Here is a 15,334-nt window from a genome sequence, read left to right as displayed (position 1 = left end):
ACAGGGAAGAAATAATTTGTTTGTACGTTTCTATAATAACTAGAGCTGTCAATAAATTAAAACATTTAATTGCGATTAATCACGTGAATGTGCACATTTTGTATCCGTTCAAAATGTACCTTAAAGGGAGATTTGTCAAGTATCTTAATACTCTTATCAACATGGGAGTGGGCAAATATGCTGCTTTATGCAAATGTATGTATATATTTATTACTGGAAATCAATTTTCAACACAAAACAATGACAAATAATATAATACTTTAATATTATTTTGCTAAGCAATCTGGTCAGTGTGTTCTTTTACAAGATGGAAAGCTCTGGCAGAATCTGATCAGTTGACATTACGGGAATAAATGTTTTTGTTTCGTTTCGTTTTGTCAAAGAAGCACATATAGACACTCAACTTTTCCAGTATGAGGATAAACTTGAATAAAAGAAATAATTAAACAAAACGCAAATTGAATGATGATCTACAATTGTCCAATCATAAACTAAACCCTCTCAACCTCTAGGCTCAGCATGGCTTTGTGATGTTGCCACAGTATAGCAGAAAAATCAATATCAAACAAATTTGTTGCATTTGCTTCACTACAGTTCAATTTGACACCGTTGTAGTCCGACTTTCCCGTCCAAGTGAATGAAATATGAGCCGAGCCCAGCTGTTAATTCTATCAGTGCTGTGTTCTTTCTCCACTTTAAGTCGTGCTTTGGAATTTAATCAATGACATGTATAAACACTACAAACAGGGCGTACAAATCTGACATTCACCAGTGCATGTTTGATATAAATCATAAAAAGCCAAATTAAAATAAATGATAAAACAAACCCCAAATCAAGTTGGAAGCCCCTGATTACTTCCTGCTCGGCACTTGACACACATTCAATACCTGCACATTATGAAATGAATAAGCTGCCTATAAGAGCCAACTCACTTTCCCATCTAAATTAATCACACTAAGTAATTCCTTGGCAGTCCTCTGTTGAAGATGGTATTAAACCAAGAAGGTTTCAGGGCACGCAGTGCCGTCATTTTTCAAAGGCAGTGACGAACAGGGCTTCCCTGCCAGATTGAATTTACAGAGTGTCTGTTATTCAGGGGCTCTTCACCAGAGTCCATTTGATTAATCTAATATTTCTTATGTCATTCATTATAAGAGCATAAAAAAGGACACATGACAGGACTTGTAAAGCAAAGTTACGTAGCAAAAATGCATTGTAGCAGAAAAGTCTTCACCGTGCCCTTATCCTGGGAGATATTTTCTAAAGTTATATCTTAAATAATAATCCAAACTTTAAAAATAACATATGGACTCTTCTCCTGAACACAGTAAACACAACCCCATTTGAAGAAGTGATGTTATTAATCACACCTGACCTATCAAAATGTTCACTGTCTATTCAAATGAAGTTTTACTCCCCCTTCTCCCCTGTGGTATGTGCAACCGCTGTCCTGCTTAAAGCCACAGTTCACCATTTTGGGAATCTTTCTGCTGAAGATTAATCAAGATTGATACCACTCCCACCTTTATACAGTAAATAGCGGTAAATAACAGTTGGTTAGCTTATCTTAGCACAAAGACTGGAAACAGGAGGAAACAGCTAGTCTGGCTCTGTCTGAAGGTCATAGAATAAGCTTAGAAGCACCTCTAAAGCTCACTCATTAATATGTTATATCTCATTTGTTTAATCTGTAATTACAAAAGTCCCTCAGTAAAACTGCAACTTGTCGTTTTTACACTTGTATGTTTGTGCGGGTTAACAAATGAGGTATAATGTGTTAATTAGTGAGCTGGACTTATCAGTGCTGCATCCCCTCAGCCTTGTTTTACAAAATCTGAGTGAACGCGCCAACACCCACTCTGAAGGGTTTCTCCTGTCTGCAGTGAACACACACACACACACACACACACACACACAGGTTCACACAGACACTCTTGCTGGTGTTGTGTTGGCTGCCGGATAGCAGAGTGTCTCTCTAAATATAGCTACAGCTCAGAGCTCACAGAGGAAGGCCCTGCGTCGAGACGGCTGGGGATTAACCATTACTCTCCCTCTCACATACACACACACACGTACACACACACACACACACACACGCACACACACACACACACACACACACACACACATTCCTACACACAGCATCTTGCATACTAAACACGCAGGCACACGATATACATAACATACAGCATGTAGGTACAGAATATGTATGTGGTCTCCATAATGAGGGATCATGCCCGTACATATCCACACACACTCAAAAGAGCCTGCTACTGTTTCATATTGTCAGTGTTTGTTGGCATGTACATACACCTGAGGACGTTGAAAAAGGGTAAAAAGTGAACTAATAGATATCACAAAGGAACTTCCCCAATTGATTATTTACATTGAGGCAATCATTTTTTTTGTGTTACAAGTTTACAACTTTTGGTGAATTTAGGATAAATCTAAAGACACAAATAGACAAAGTAGTAAAATAAACACCTAAATGTGTATTTTGGATGTTTTCTATCCACTAATAAAAGAAGACATGTTAAGGAAGCAAAATGGCCTAAAATCTCAAAATTGACCAGTGCATGAAAAACAATGTTTTTGCCTTTACCTTATTTTAACAGATATGTTAAGTGTTAAGTATGTTATGTTATGTTAAGTGTCGAAGCTTGGTTGGAGTGATATATAGCCTGGTTGCTGCCTTAGAAAACATATTTTGGGGAAACAAAATAATTTTCATATGAGTTGCAAGGGAGGTTTGTTGAGATATTCACTCTGGCTAATAAAGAGGGTTTAAATTAGATTAATTTTATGAGGAAATCTAGTTTTGTGTACAAATTAGTTACAAGTTTGATAAGATTTTAAATTAATGGAGGGTCTGATTCTTGATTTGATTTGTATTGGAAACAGAAGACGCAATGTTATTTATTTAGCAAGCTGGTAAACCTTTTATAGGCTATGACTGACTGAAAGATTGAGAGGCAGAGAAAATGTTGGTGCTGCTGTTGTAGTTAAAATGGGATTCGTGTCCAGGCTGGTGCGGTAAGATATAGTCGATTGATCACGATTGTAAAAAGCAGTGGAAAGCTTTTCCCCTGTTTGCAGGGATGGATGAGTTTGTCAGTGCAGAAGCAGTCTAACAGCCTCCAACCTCGACGACGCAATCTGCTGCCTCCAAAATTGGATGTGGGTGCTAAAACAGAAGCGGGAGCAGAGAATCAAGCAACCGTCTCTTGACGAATCGCTGCTGAGCAAAAGATGGCTGAGCTACAGGACGATAATGAGGGAAATAAACTGCTCACTTCATTATAGAGGAGAGCGGAAGGGACACACAGCAGCAGAGCTGCCATCGCCATCTTTTGTAGCCCCCTCACTTGTTCCATCACACAAGTAGGCGTCTGTTTCTTTTTTTTCCTGCTCTGGCTGTGGGATCAAAAGCACCCCTGCTATGTCTATACACAATCAGATTGACCAGGTCGTCCTTGAAGCACAATGAGCACCTACTCAGCACTGTTGGCAGACTAAATAAATGTTGACAGCGATCAACAGAATTTCAATTTATAGCTGATGCCATCTGTCAGGGTTAAAGTGAGTTTAATGCTTCAGTTTATGTCTGAAAATACCCTCAAATGAAATCTTGTTATATCCATTTTTCACTTCTGAATCGTTATGTTGTTTCACATCCACAACACGAAGCATACAGAGTCAATACAAGAGTAACCCGGTTAGTGTCCATTCTACACCTGAGGTCTAATTCTGTCTAAACTGTTTGCCTTTGGCCCTGTTCCGACCTGGTATTAACATGCGCCCTGAGTGATCTGATCACAAGTGGACAGCTTTAAGTACAAGTGCGAACCAAGGATGTATAAAGAGAACTGGATACAGCGTTGGAGACGGGCGTCCGTTCATTCCTATAAGAGTTGCTCAGTGGCTCATGAAGCCAAAACGGCTCGACGGCCGATTTATAAAGTACCCGGATCATTCGGCGATCTTCTGCATCCATTGGGCCCATAGAGCAGGTGCAGTAGCGTTTCCTTTAACTCCGCCTCCCAGCCCTCGCTGCAGCCTCAGTCTGGGTCTCATTCACATGAACAGAGGAAGGAAAAGAGCTCTGGATTCGGCTATTAGTGCATTTGACAACTTTTAGGACCTTTTAGGATTTAAATAAGGTTCATACTGGGAACTTGATTTACCTCAAAAAAAAGTATCCGCTGATTTACAGACGTCTCTTTCTCAATGTAAGTCTATGGGAAAAAGTATTTTAGGGCCCAATAACATCACGTGACGGACACAGAAGTTGTAGTACCGCCGTTTGGCCACTGCAAAACTTTGCTTCACGGCCCGGCGCTCTTCCTGGGGGCTTGGTGCAAACGCAATCAAGATGCATTGACGACGCATTGTGATCCGATCGCTCAGACCACATTCAGAGGTGATCTGGGCCACATATGAGCACATTCTTTTAGCAGTGTGTACGCGAATGTGTCCTGGGCCACATTAAGGACCGGCTTCTCAACTGACATCCCACTTGGATTCGCGGGGTCTCCCTGCGCTCCTCATGTGAATAGACAGGCAGATGCAAGCCTCGCGGCATGGAAACAGCTTCTGTGCTCTACTGTATTCTGTCGGTACATCTGTATTTTATTAAAATATATCTTATCTATAGACTACGTATCTACAGACTATCAGTCTCGGCACGGGAAGTGCATTATTATCATGCTGTCGGTGATGTATCTGTATTTTTGTTCCGGTGCTTTGCCGGTACAATAACCGTATATCTTTATGTTCATAAAATGTACCCAAATTCACGAATATGTAGGATATTACTACTGACATTCTTGTAATATTACGTCACAACGTCTGCTGTATTAGCCGTGTGTTTTCTACGTGTTTATTTGCATATGGGGCGGGGAAGGGAGATCGGATCACAAGTGGTCACTCAAGATGCATGTGGACACGCATTCTAATGCCAGGTGTGAACAGACGTACTTAAAGCTGTCCAACTGTGATCAGATCACTCAGGACGCATGTTTATGCCAGGTCTGAACAGGGCCTTTGACGCTGTCCTGCCACAGTTGCTGTTAGTAAAGAAGTAAACTGAATATTTGTGTCCAAAGATGGAATTGTCTGACATCAAAAAGGGGTTGAAAATGATTCTTTCTGACTAAACAGACACCAGAAGGTTTCTTTTAAAACAGATGAGAGAAAGGAACATTTCTAATGTTCCCATGCTTCAGTCTTGCTCTCTAATTCAGCTGCTTTAAGAAGGCCAGATGGCTGGTGAGAATGCCTGGTAGGCAGAAGGTCATCAGTTCAATCTCCATCACAGCCAGAGTTTATCCAAGTGTCTTACTGACCCTCTCTGACCTTAAACGGACTCTCCGTGGTGGAGGAATATTGTCTACTTAAGGTTCACTTAAGGGCACAAGGAAAAGACAGAAAATCCCTGTGAACCCTGAGGTCAATTTACCGTTTAAGAGAGCACATCAATAATTCATTAACGTGTCACAAACTGCACAAGCCCCTGTTTAAGATGGACAGACATGCCTCTTAATCTCGGTGCTGCATGTTATAATAAAGACTTTGACTGGGGTCATATGTCCTACTGTAAATAAATTTACCTGCTGCAGCAAACAATTAGAATTCCATTATTAATTTCAAATTTTGATCAACTGACCATTTAAAGAGTTTGGAGGGTAGCCAGATAGCAAAAGTTGTTATTCAACATTGAGTTATGGTCAGAAATGTTGCTACATGTTTGATGTTAGAGATGTTTCGATACCATTTTTTCCTTCCCGATACCGATTCCAATACCTGAACTTGCGGTATCGGCCAATACCGAGTACCGATCCGATAACAGCGCGAGAAAAAAAAAATATGGTTATTATTATTATTATTATTATTATTATTATTATTATTATTATTATTTAACAGCTGCTTACTACTGAACATGTTTGGATGTGATATGATTACCATCTTTGTTGTATGGCCTGGCTCAGGTTAAACCCTTTTGTAAAACATGCCGCACTGTTGTTGTTTGCTATCGTCAAGTGACAAACTACCTGCAATCAGTTCTTCTTCACTGCTCTAAAACAGTAGTTGCCAGTGGCAGCCATGATACATCCAGGGTAACAGCACAGTGAAGGCTACTGTTTTGGAGCGGCGAAGATTAATTCATTTCTGGTTAAACATGTTGATTTTTTTCTGGGTTACTAAAGTATGGTATGCATAGATACTGAATACCGAATTTTGGGCATCATTGGAGGCATTTCCAAAACTGGTATCGGAACAAGTCTAGTTGATGTTGAAAAATTCCTTAACCCTTGTGTGGGGTTCATGTTTTTGTTACTCAGCCAATGTCCGCCGGTCGGTTGGACCCACCCCATTATTGGGGTTTCAAATCAATACAGCCATAACAATTTATGTAAAAATACTTAACAGATGTTTACTTTACTTTATCCCAATTACAAGCAATATAGACAGCACATGGTTAATATATGCCATTTACTTCTGTAGGATATTATTTATGAACAAAAGTGCTATTTGTTTTTTGTGATAAAATGTAATAAAAAATAAAAATCAATTATAATGAAGATATGGGTGAAAAAAAACTTTATCTTGAACAAATATAAATGAAACAATGTTTTTATTGATGTTTATTTCTTTGAACTTAATTAGAAATTCACTGGTTCTCAACATTGGTTGAGAACCAATATCCCTCTCTGTCAACACGAAAGGTGTGCCTCGGAAATGTTTTGACAATCACAAGTGTGCCTTCAGTTGCAAAAGGTTGAGAACCCCTGGTCTACACAACACGAACCCCATTGAACACATAGCCTATTCATGCCAGCTTATACGATATATGAGGGGCAGAGTTTTACTGTGTGTGTGTTGCATTTTTTGACATCCATATTTCTCCACTTGCTGGCTGCTGAGGGGCTCGTTTTTGGAGCTGCCTGATGGTCAGTCTCATCCTCTTCTTCATACTCATTGTCAGACTCTGAATTGACAAAAAAAAGTGATCCTAATATTCTGAAAACTCTTCCTCTTCATCTTCCAAAAGTTCTTTCTCTTCTAAAATCATGTCTAAAGCCTTCTGAGCAGAGAGTCTTTTCACCATCTTGATCGATTGTGATAAGGAGCCACACAGCCAATTCGCAGCTGGGATATAGTGTGAGAAAATATAGACTAGTTCCCGTAAGACAGAGGGTAAAATGTGCGGGAAAGTGGGAGCAGACAGGTGTCGGTGCTTGAAATGTAACAACCTCATGCGGGAACAGCAGGAGCAGAAAGACAAAACTCACACACAAATAGAAACAAACACACACACAAACACACACACACACACACACACACACACACACACACACACACACACACACACTGTACTGTACACAGCACCTGCAATTTCCACACATTTATCTCCCTCGGGAGTCCAGAGGACCCGAACATCAAATATGTAATATAATTGTGTAGGGGGGTGTACAGTGTGCAGTCATTGAAACATGTGTTCTTTTGAATGTTCTTCATAGAAAATGAGCCAAGGCCAATGAGTCTGAGGTTGAACAAAATAATGAATCACATCATTTTTCTTTTAGTAAACATTGAAAACCCACGGCCCACAAATATGGTATGGTGTCAGATTCAACACTCAAAATTACTAAGAATTTTGAGTGTTGAATCTGACACCATTATAATTGTAAACTGCAGATGTGCCTTGCAAGGACGGAAAGATTAACAGGCCATAGCAACAGTAACTAAGAGGGACAGGGCTTGTCATAGAGCCAATTGATTTATCTTTTAATCTACCAAATGTTAATGAAATTACCAATTTCTTGACACTGGTGCTAGCCCCAAAAAGACCAAGTGAAAGTGTTTCATACAAGTGAAGAAACCAAAACAACCGGTATAATTTATCATCAAAAGGGGTAAAAACAGTTAAAGGCTGTTTTTGATCAGAAGCACAATGACAAGCAAGCAGCTGAGTGTACACTGGTGGACAGGCAGTGGCTGACAGCTGGAAACAGCCCAGCCTGAGATCAGCATCAGAACAGGAAAACCAATGTTTCTTATTTTGGCATCAGTGACGAATCCTCTTTTTGCCTTCCCTCTCTACGGGGAAATCAGCGCACATATAGGGTCAGAAACACAAAGTCAGTGCCAGAGGCTTGTCAACACGCAGACTACCCACATCATCTTCATCCCTCACTGAAAGCTTTCCTGGCAGTAAAAAAGCCATGAATAATTCATGAACACATTTGACAAAACAGGCTGTTGAAAGGCCATCACCTGCTTTAGAAGTAAGAGTTGCGTGAGCAGTTTCTCTCCCAACACCATTGATCATATTGGCAATATAAATAGTGAGATGATCGAGATTTATCACCCCTCAACCAACATCATATTAACCCTTAAACCCCAGGTTTAGAGCCCATGATGGTGTCAGTCTGTGGAACTGTTTGTTTTGTCCTAACTCCATCTGACAGGCTGCAGTATGCCCAGCAACAGTAGAACTACATGGTCTGCTGGGCAAGTGAGGGTGAAGGTTATATGTGTGTGCGTGCGTGCGTGTGTCAGCAGCCGGGAGAGTCGAACAACACGCCGATGGACACTTCTGACTCATGCTGGATGACCAAGAGGTGGAATGTACCATCAAATGTCCTCTGTCCTTGTACACACACACACATTTAGAATCCAGTCACATCTGCGTGTAAAACAATTACATTGCATTATTTATTTTTATGGTATTAATTGCATCTGGATGCATGATGCACGTCCATTAAACAAGGGTGGTGAAGGAGAACATTTTGTATTTATTGGCAAATAATGTTCACTGTGCATCCGCAATGCCCACTGGCCTCAAATCAACCCTGTTGTCAATCTAATTTAAAACTGTGGGAAATACCAAATAATTATGTAATACAAATACTGCATTTGCAAGCGTCTTCACTCCCAACTTGTCAAATACGGCAGCTTGGTCAGTGGCCCTACGCTTCAAACTGTGACGCTTTAGGCACCCCTCTAGCGTCAGTTTTGGACTCAGGGGTGGCGTGTCAAGTTTGTACCAATAGGATTCTTTAGGTTTTTTAGTTTCATATAATATCAGTATCTTCACTAGCTTGCTCTCATCTCACTCATCTTCAACCGCTTATCCGGGGTCGGGTCGCGGGGGCAACAGCTCCAGCAGGGGACCCCAAACTTCCCTTTCCCGGGCCACATTAACCAACTCTGACTGGGGGATCCCGAGGCGTTCCCAGGTCAGAGTGGAGATATAATCTCTCCACCTAGTCCAGAGTATTTCCCCGTGGTCTCCTCCCAGCTGGTCATGCCTGGAACACCTCCCTAGGGAGGCGCCCAGGGGGCATCCGTACCAGATGCCCGAACCACCTCAGCAGTCTCATTTCAACGCAAAGGAGCAGCGGCTCTACTCCGAGTTCCTCACGGATGACTGAGCTTCTCACCCTATCTCTAAGAGAGACGCCAGCCACCCACCTGAGAAAACCCATTTCGGCCGCTTGTACTATCTAGTTCTTTCGGTCATGACCGAGCCCTCATGACCATAGGTGAGAGTAGGAACGAAGATTGACCGGTAGATCGAGAGCTTTGCCTTCCAGCTCAGCTCTCTTTTCGTCACAATGGTGCGGTTAAAGGGAATGCAATACCGCCCCCGCTGCTCCGATTCTCTGGCCTGAAAATTCTCGTGCTTGAAAACTGAGCCTTTATGGTACTGAACCTCTGAAAGACAGAATAGCGGCCGGGCCCGGGTTTTAATATGAGAGTGGCATCATTGAGCTTTTTTTACTACATGTAATTACTTAAAAGAAGTAATGTCCGAATCCAATCCACAGGTAAAAAATCAACATGTGATCCCTCAAAGCAGTGTTGACGGAGCTCCCTCGGGTGCTGTGCCTCACCCACAAATCAGTCAGTGGTCAGACTGTTAAACAAAATGCTGCCGTTGTAGCCTTTCTGGGCTCTGCAGTAAAAATGGACTGGCGGGTCAGCGCTTCCCTCCAGCTTCATACTGATTTTTGCTTCCAACTATTACAGTAGAAAGATTATTAGAGCTATGAGTAAAGACTTTCACTGACAGTGTTTCCTCTGCAGTCACATTTCCACTGAGACAACTAAAAAAAATCTATACACAAGCAGCTCAAAGCTCTTTGGATAAGAGCACCCACCTAATGACACATATTAACCCCTGAGTGTCACTTCTGTATGTCTGCAAGTACAGTGAAGGGGTGTAACTAGTGAATGAGGTCATTAAGGTCTGCACGGCTGCTCTGTGAGGTTATGAATAAGCCGCCTGTTGAAATATACCAGAACAAAGGTACACCCTCATGCATTAATGTATATTATTCATGTTCACTCTCTTTGTATAGTAACATGAGCACTATGAGACCATCTTGCTGTGTAATGCTACAGCTATTAGCACCTTGCACCATGACTCTGCACAATGCCTGCCTGTACTTTGATGTCACCAAAGGTCTGGTTTATTACCACAGATATATATATATATATAAACCCCTCAAATAATACATGTAAGACAGAATGAGAGATAGACAAGAGATAGACCGAGATGCCCAGCCATGCATTTAAAGCTACGTCACACCATTCTAGGAATAAAATGATACTGTGGAACTGCTCACAACTCATAGAGGTCTGCAGCATACAGAGAGTGTACGCCACTTCTTTTTAAAGGAACCGTTCAACATTTTGGTTTGACTTATTCTCCTCCTGGCGAAGAGTTAGGTGAGAAGATTGATACCACTCAAGCTACAGCCAGCAGCTTGCTAGCTTAGCACAAAGACTGAAAAACAGAAGTGTCGAAGCGACAATTCAACGTTTTATAAGAAGTTTATGTGCCAGACTATTTCTTGCCTCTAAACAGTTGCCAGGCAACCATTAGAGACGATATTGCTTCTAGCCAAGAAATATTAAAGCACATAACCCTCTGTAAAAAAGTGATTTGTCATTTTTACACTTTCTTTTTGTACAGATTAAACAAACAAGATATAACGTGTTAGTTAGTGAGCGTAACAGGTGCTGGTTGGTGGATTTTGTCACCTGACAGAGCCAGGCTAGCTGTTTCCCCTTGCTTCCAGTGTTTGTGCTAAGCTACGCTAAGTAGCTGTTGGCGGTAGCTTCATATTTACTGAAGAGTGGTATCAATCTTTACATCTAACTCTGCCACAAAGAAAGCATATCTCCCAAAAATGTCAAACTAATCCTTTAAAGGAACAGCGTGTAGCATTTCAGGGGATGTATTAGCAGAAATATTAGAATATACGATTATTAACTATGATTTCATTGGTGTTTAATCACCTGAAACTATGAATTGTGTTTTCGTCAGCTTAGAATGAGCCCTTCATATCTACATAAGGAGCGGGTCCTCTTCACGGACTCCGCCATGTTGCACTGCCATGTTTCTAGAACGGACAAACCAAACACTGGCTCTAGAGAGAGCCTTTCATGTTTTTATGTTACCTGAAGAACACCGTACTTCTCCGAAACTGCCAGCTGCCGTCTGACTTCTGTTGCTCCTAAGTGTTTAGGGATGTTAATAATTAACCGTTTAACAGTTAACTGACATTTAGAATTTTGACCGATTAATGCTATCAGTTAAACGGTGAAAACAAATATTATAAATTATATAAAAAGGAGGAGCAGCTTGTCACTTAAAGGTGAATAGCTGGTCCACCTTATGCGCCCACCTTAAGTGAACCTGAGCCAGTGTTGCTAGATACAGGAGCTTGGCTTTGGTCTTGAGGAGTTGTAGCATTTATTCACCGACAAATAAACTGTACACACACTGCACTGCTACGTTCACAGCTATAACGTTGCTGATAACTTCATAGCAACCATCACACACATGGTCTGCTGGACACCCGCTAAAGTTAGGCCAGGCAGACACACAGCTGACAACCTCGCAGCTAAATGAACTGATGCGGTGGAGACTTTTTCTGGGAAAGTGGCTGCATGTGTCCACGACAATACACGCAGCATCGTGGCTGCTAACTCTCCCGGTCTGGTGAACTTGGGACTCAGTTGTCTGTTTTGGACATACACTGCAGCTGGCGATAAATTATGGATTTCACTTGTTTTTGGCTGGGCGCCAAGGATGGGTTAATGAGGGCCGGCTTGTCAGAAAAAGAATTCAAATTTTACCGCAGTCTTGGAAAGGAAGTGAGCAGAGGCAAACTCAGTTGGTTGCAATCTGCAACCACACCACTAGATGCTGCCAAATCCTACACACTGTACCTTTAAGAGATTGTAGCATTATTCTAGAATAAAGATATATACGTATATAATCAGAATCAAAATGCAGCCTTTGATGTTCAGATGCTTTTATATATATATACGTGGTAAACTTGATGGAACGATATAGGATCACAACTTTGAAAGAACGAGATGTCTCCATATGTGATCGGTTTACTAAATGTACTGCAGGTTCCACCAGGAATATAAATGTCATGATGCAGCAAATTCAATAGCTGGCTTGGCCTATTTTTAATCAGTGGATGCTATACTTTAAAAATGCAGCTCTATCCTGTCTGTTAAATGATCTGCGCCCTCTACAGTATAGAGCATGTGATGAGAGAGGGAGACAACAGGGCAGGTGGACACACATGTTATGTGACAGCATCCTCCCTCTACAGGTTCTGCACAACCATTGAAAAAAAAAAATGCACACAATCCAGCTAGTCAGATACGCACTGCTGCCCTGCTCCACACCGCAAACACAGCGCATAAAGCGCAAAACACACTGCAGACGACTGGAGGCTTTAAAGCAACAACCATTGACCAATACCATCAAATGCATGCTGACATGCTTGATAACGGGCTGGTTGTAGGCTACACACGATGTGCTGAGAGCATTCACACAAAGACGTCCACTCTGTTGTTTTTAGATGCACACAGTACAGTAGCTCATAAAAGCTTTTACAGTGGCCGTTTGTGTTTTTTTACGCAGCCGCGTCGACTCAAGGGCAAGCTGAGCAGAGGCTTAGCCAGAGAAACTCCCCGAGAAGGCAGCAGCCAGCAGCATGACGCTGGAGCTCATATATGCACAAATGATTCATCCTGACACATGTTATGGTGCTGCATCATCATGTGAAATAAACACCACATTTCTGCTGTGTGGCGGTGACATTCAGGCGCTTAAAAGCCACCAAAGGCTGCTTACAATTTGAAGGGAGACAATTTATCGCCCGACATTTTTACGCCATGTTTCCCCCTCGTTTATATTACATATTTTGAATAAAATAAAGAATATATGTATATATATATATATATATATATCTTACCCGGGCCGCCATCTTCACGGTTTGTTGTAGATGCAGAGGATGCAGCTCGGGTCAATGATTCATAGGACAGCAGGAGACGGTGAACAGGAAGGCTCAGCAGCAGATGGCTTTATAAAGCTGCAGCGCACCTCGCTCTGATTGGCTGATGCGAGCGGAAGCGCACCCGATTAGCTCGCGTGAGGTTGAGGGGGATTCACTGATGTTGGTCAGAAACACTCACGTGGCAGATTGGCAAAAAGTGGGCAAAAAACACAGCTCACTGTGACAGTATTATTGAGCATAAAAACGTCGACATGATGATGCACGTTGGCACGTGTACACGACTGGACTGCACTGACTGTAAGTGTGATGAATGTGAACTGCCTTGAATTTAACTGGAACCACTCATTTGTATTAATTTGTAAAATGTCTTATCATCTTTACCTGCTATTTCTGCCCTAGGATTTTATAAAGCCTCATATTTTATTTTGGTAAATATCTCTGTGCTTCAGCACCATGGACAGCGCCCCAGCTGCACAGACTGTCTCTCCATCATACTAACAGTAATAAAATCCTGCTGAGACAAGGGGAAATAGTACAAGCACCCAAATGGAGTATAAAGAAGGGAATGGAACAGTAACAAATACCATGTATAGGAAAATATCACTAGCTAGCTGAACACAATAAGAACTATTAGATTGCAGTTGCCCACCAGGGCTGTACTTGAAGCTCATTCAGCACAATGGACAGCAACGCAATAAAGAGAAACATGTTCACTGTGTTTCTGCCCTTTTTTTGTGTATCAGTGTGAATACAGTCACAATTCTACACTTTATTGTAGTCAGTCTACTTACAGTTCCTATATTAGTTCTTTTTAAAATAGTCTTAATGATTGGATTTTGTAATGACTCGTTCATTTCATCTATGAAGGACGGAACCGCGAATCAAAAATAAATAAAAGACTCGATAAATCAATAAATATACCATTAAATGTACCAACATTTTTTGTTTTTAATTAAATGTAGGCATTAAAAATTGTGTGGCACAAACATCTACTTGGACTCAAGGATGAAGTGATTTGATTTTTGTGGTTAAAAGTCAAAGGTCAAGGTCACGGCAACCTTATGTCCGTCCCATTTTCAGGAACGCCTTTAAGGAATTTCTTCAAATTTGGCACAAATTTCCACTTGGATTCAAGGATGAACTCATTAGATTTTGGTGGTCAAGGTCACTGTTATGTCACAAAACACTTTTTTGGCCATAACTCAAGAATTCATATGCTAATTTTGACAATTTTAAACAAATGTCTAACAGGATAAAATGATGAAGTGATGACATTTTGGACAGACATGGATGTAAACTGTACCTTGACTGGTTGGTGGAGCCATACAAACATGAGGTGGTAATTATAGTTTTCATTTATATTAGATTTATTCTCATCCATTATTTCTACCTGAATGGCCTGTTGAGGGTTTATAAAATCAACACGTCTTCTTGCGGTGGCCTCTAAAATGAGCATTGGAAAAAGTTATTACATTCTGTTGTGATCAAGGAGTTGATAAGCTAGCGTGCTTCCACTTTAATGATTGAAATACTGCAGTGGTGCTGTATATGGGTCATACTTGCCTTAGACTTGCAGTTTGTATGTATATATATATATACATCTTGCTGTGTAATGCTACAGCTATTAGCACCTTGCATCATGACTCTGCATGATGCCTGCCTGCACTATGATGTCACCAAAGGTCTGGTTTATTACCACATATACTGTATATATATATATATACATATATATATATACATGTATATCTTTGTATTTCCTCTTTTGAGAGGTGATGTAAACACTTGTGGGTTGTAAAAAATAAAACATTTCACGTCACGTGACTGAAAACTATTACTAAAGGCATAAAATGCTGCAACTCTTACTATATGATTCAGTATACTCCGTTCAGTTAAAAGATTTGGTGTTTAAGATTTGTTCATATTGACACTTACGTATATCAAACTGAGTTGACACAACTAGCTGGCCCTAAAGTTGAGTAAACTCAAAAAGACGTTGCAG

The 15,334-nt window shown here is 41.0% G+C and overlaps 1 protein-coding gene across 4 annotated transcripts in view; it reads right to left on the bottom strand.

Annotated features, from left to right (window-relative positions):
* LOC141780445 (vesicle-fusing ATPase) overlaps nucleotides 1-13,450 on the bottom strand; it is a 44,541-nt gene extending 31,091 nt beyond the window's left edge. For 2 of the 4 annotated variants that reach the window (XM_074655680.1, XM_074655681.1), the window contains exon 1: nucleotides 13,294-13,450. In XM_074655680.1, coding sequence (XP_074511781.1) covers nucleotides 13,294-13,305 — 12 coding nt within the window. In that variant the 5' untranslated portion in view covers nucleotides 13,306-13,450. The remainder of the gene's footprint in view (nucleotides 1-13,293) is intronic. The other 2 variants (XM_074655678.1, XM_074655679.1) reach the window with 2 other exon arrangements.
* Nucleotides 13,451-15,334: the final 1,884 nt, after the last annotated feature.

This window comes from Sebastes fasciatus, chromosome 13 (genome assembly GCF_043250625.1).
Source record: "Sebastes fasciatus isolate fSebFas1 chromosome 13, fSebFas1.pri, whole genome shotgun sequence".
NCBI lineage: Eukaryota > Metazoa > Chordata > Actinopteri > Perciformes > Sebastidae > Sebastes > Sebastes fasciatus.
The sequence above is the reverse complement of the archived record's forward strand: the minus strand, read 5'-3'. Positions and strand labels throughout refer to the sequence as shown.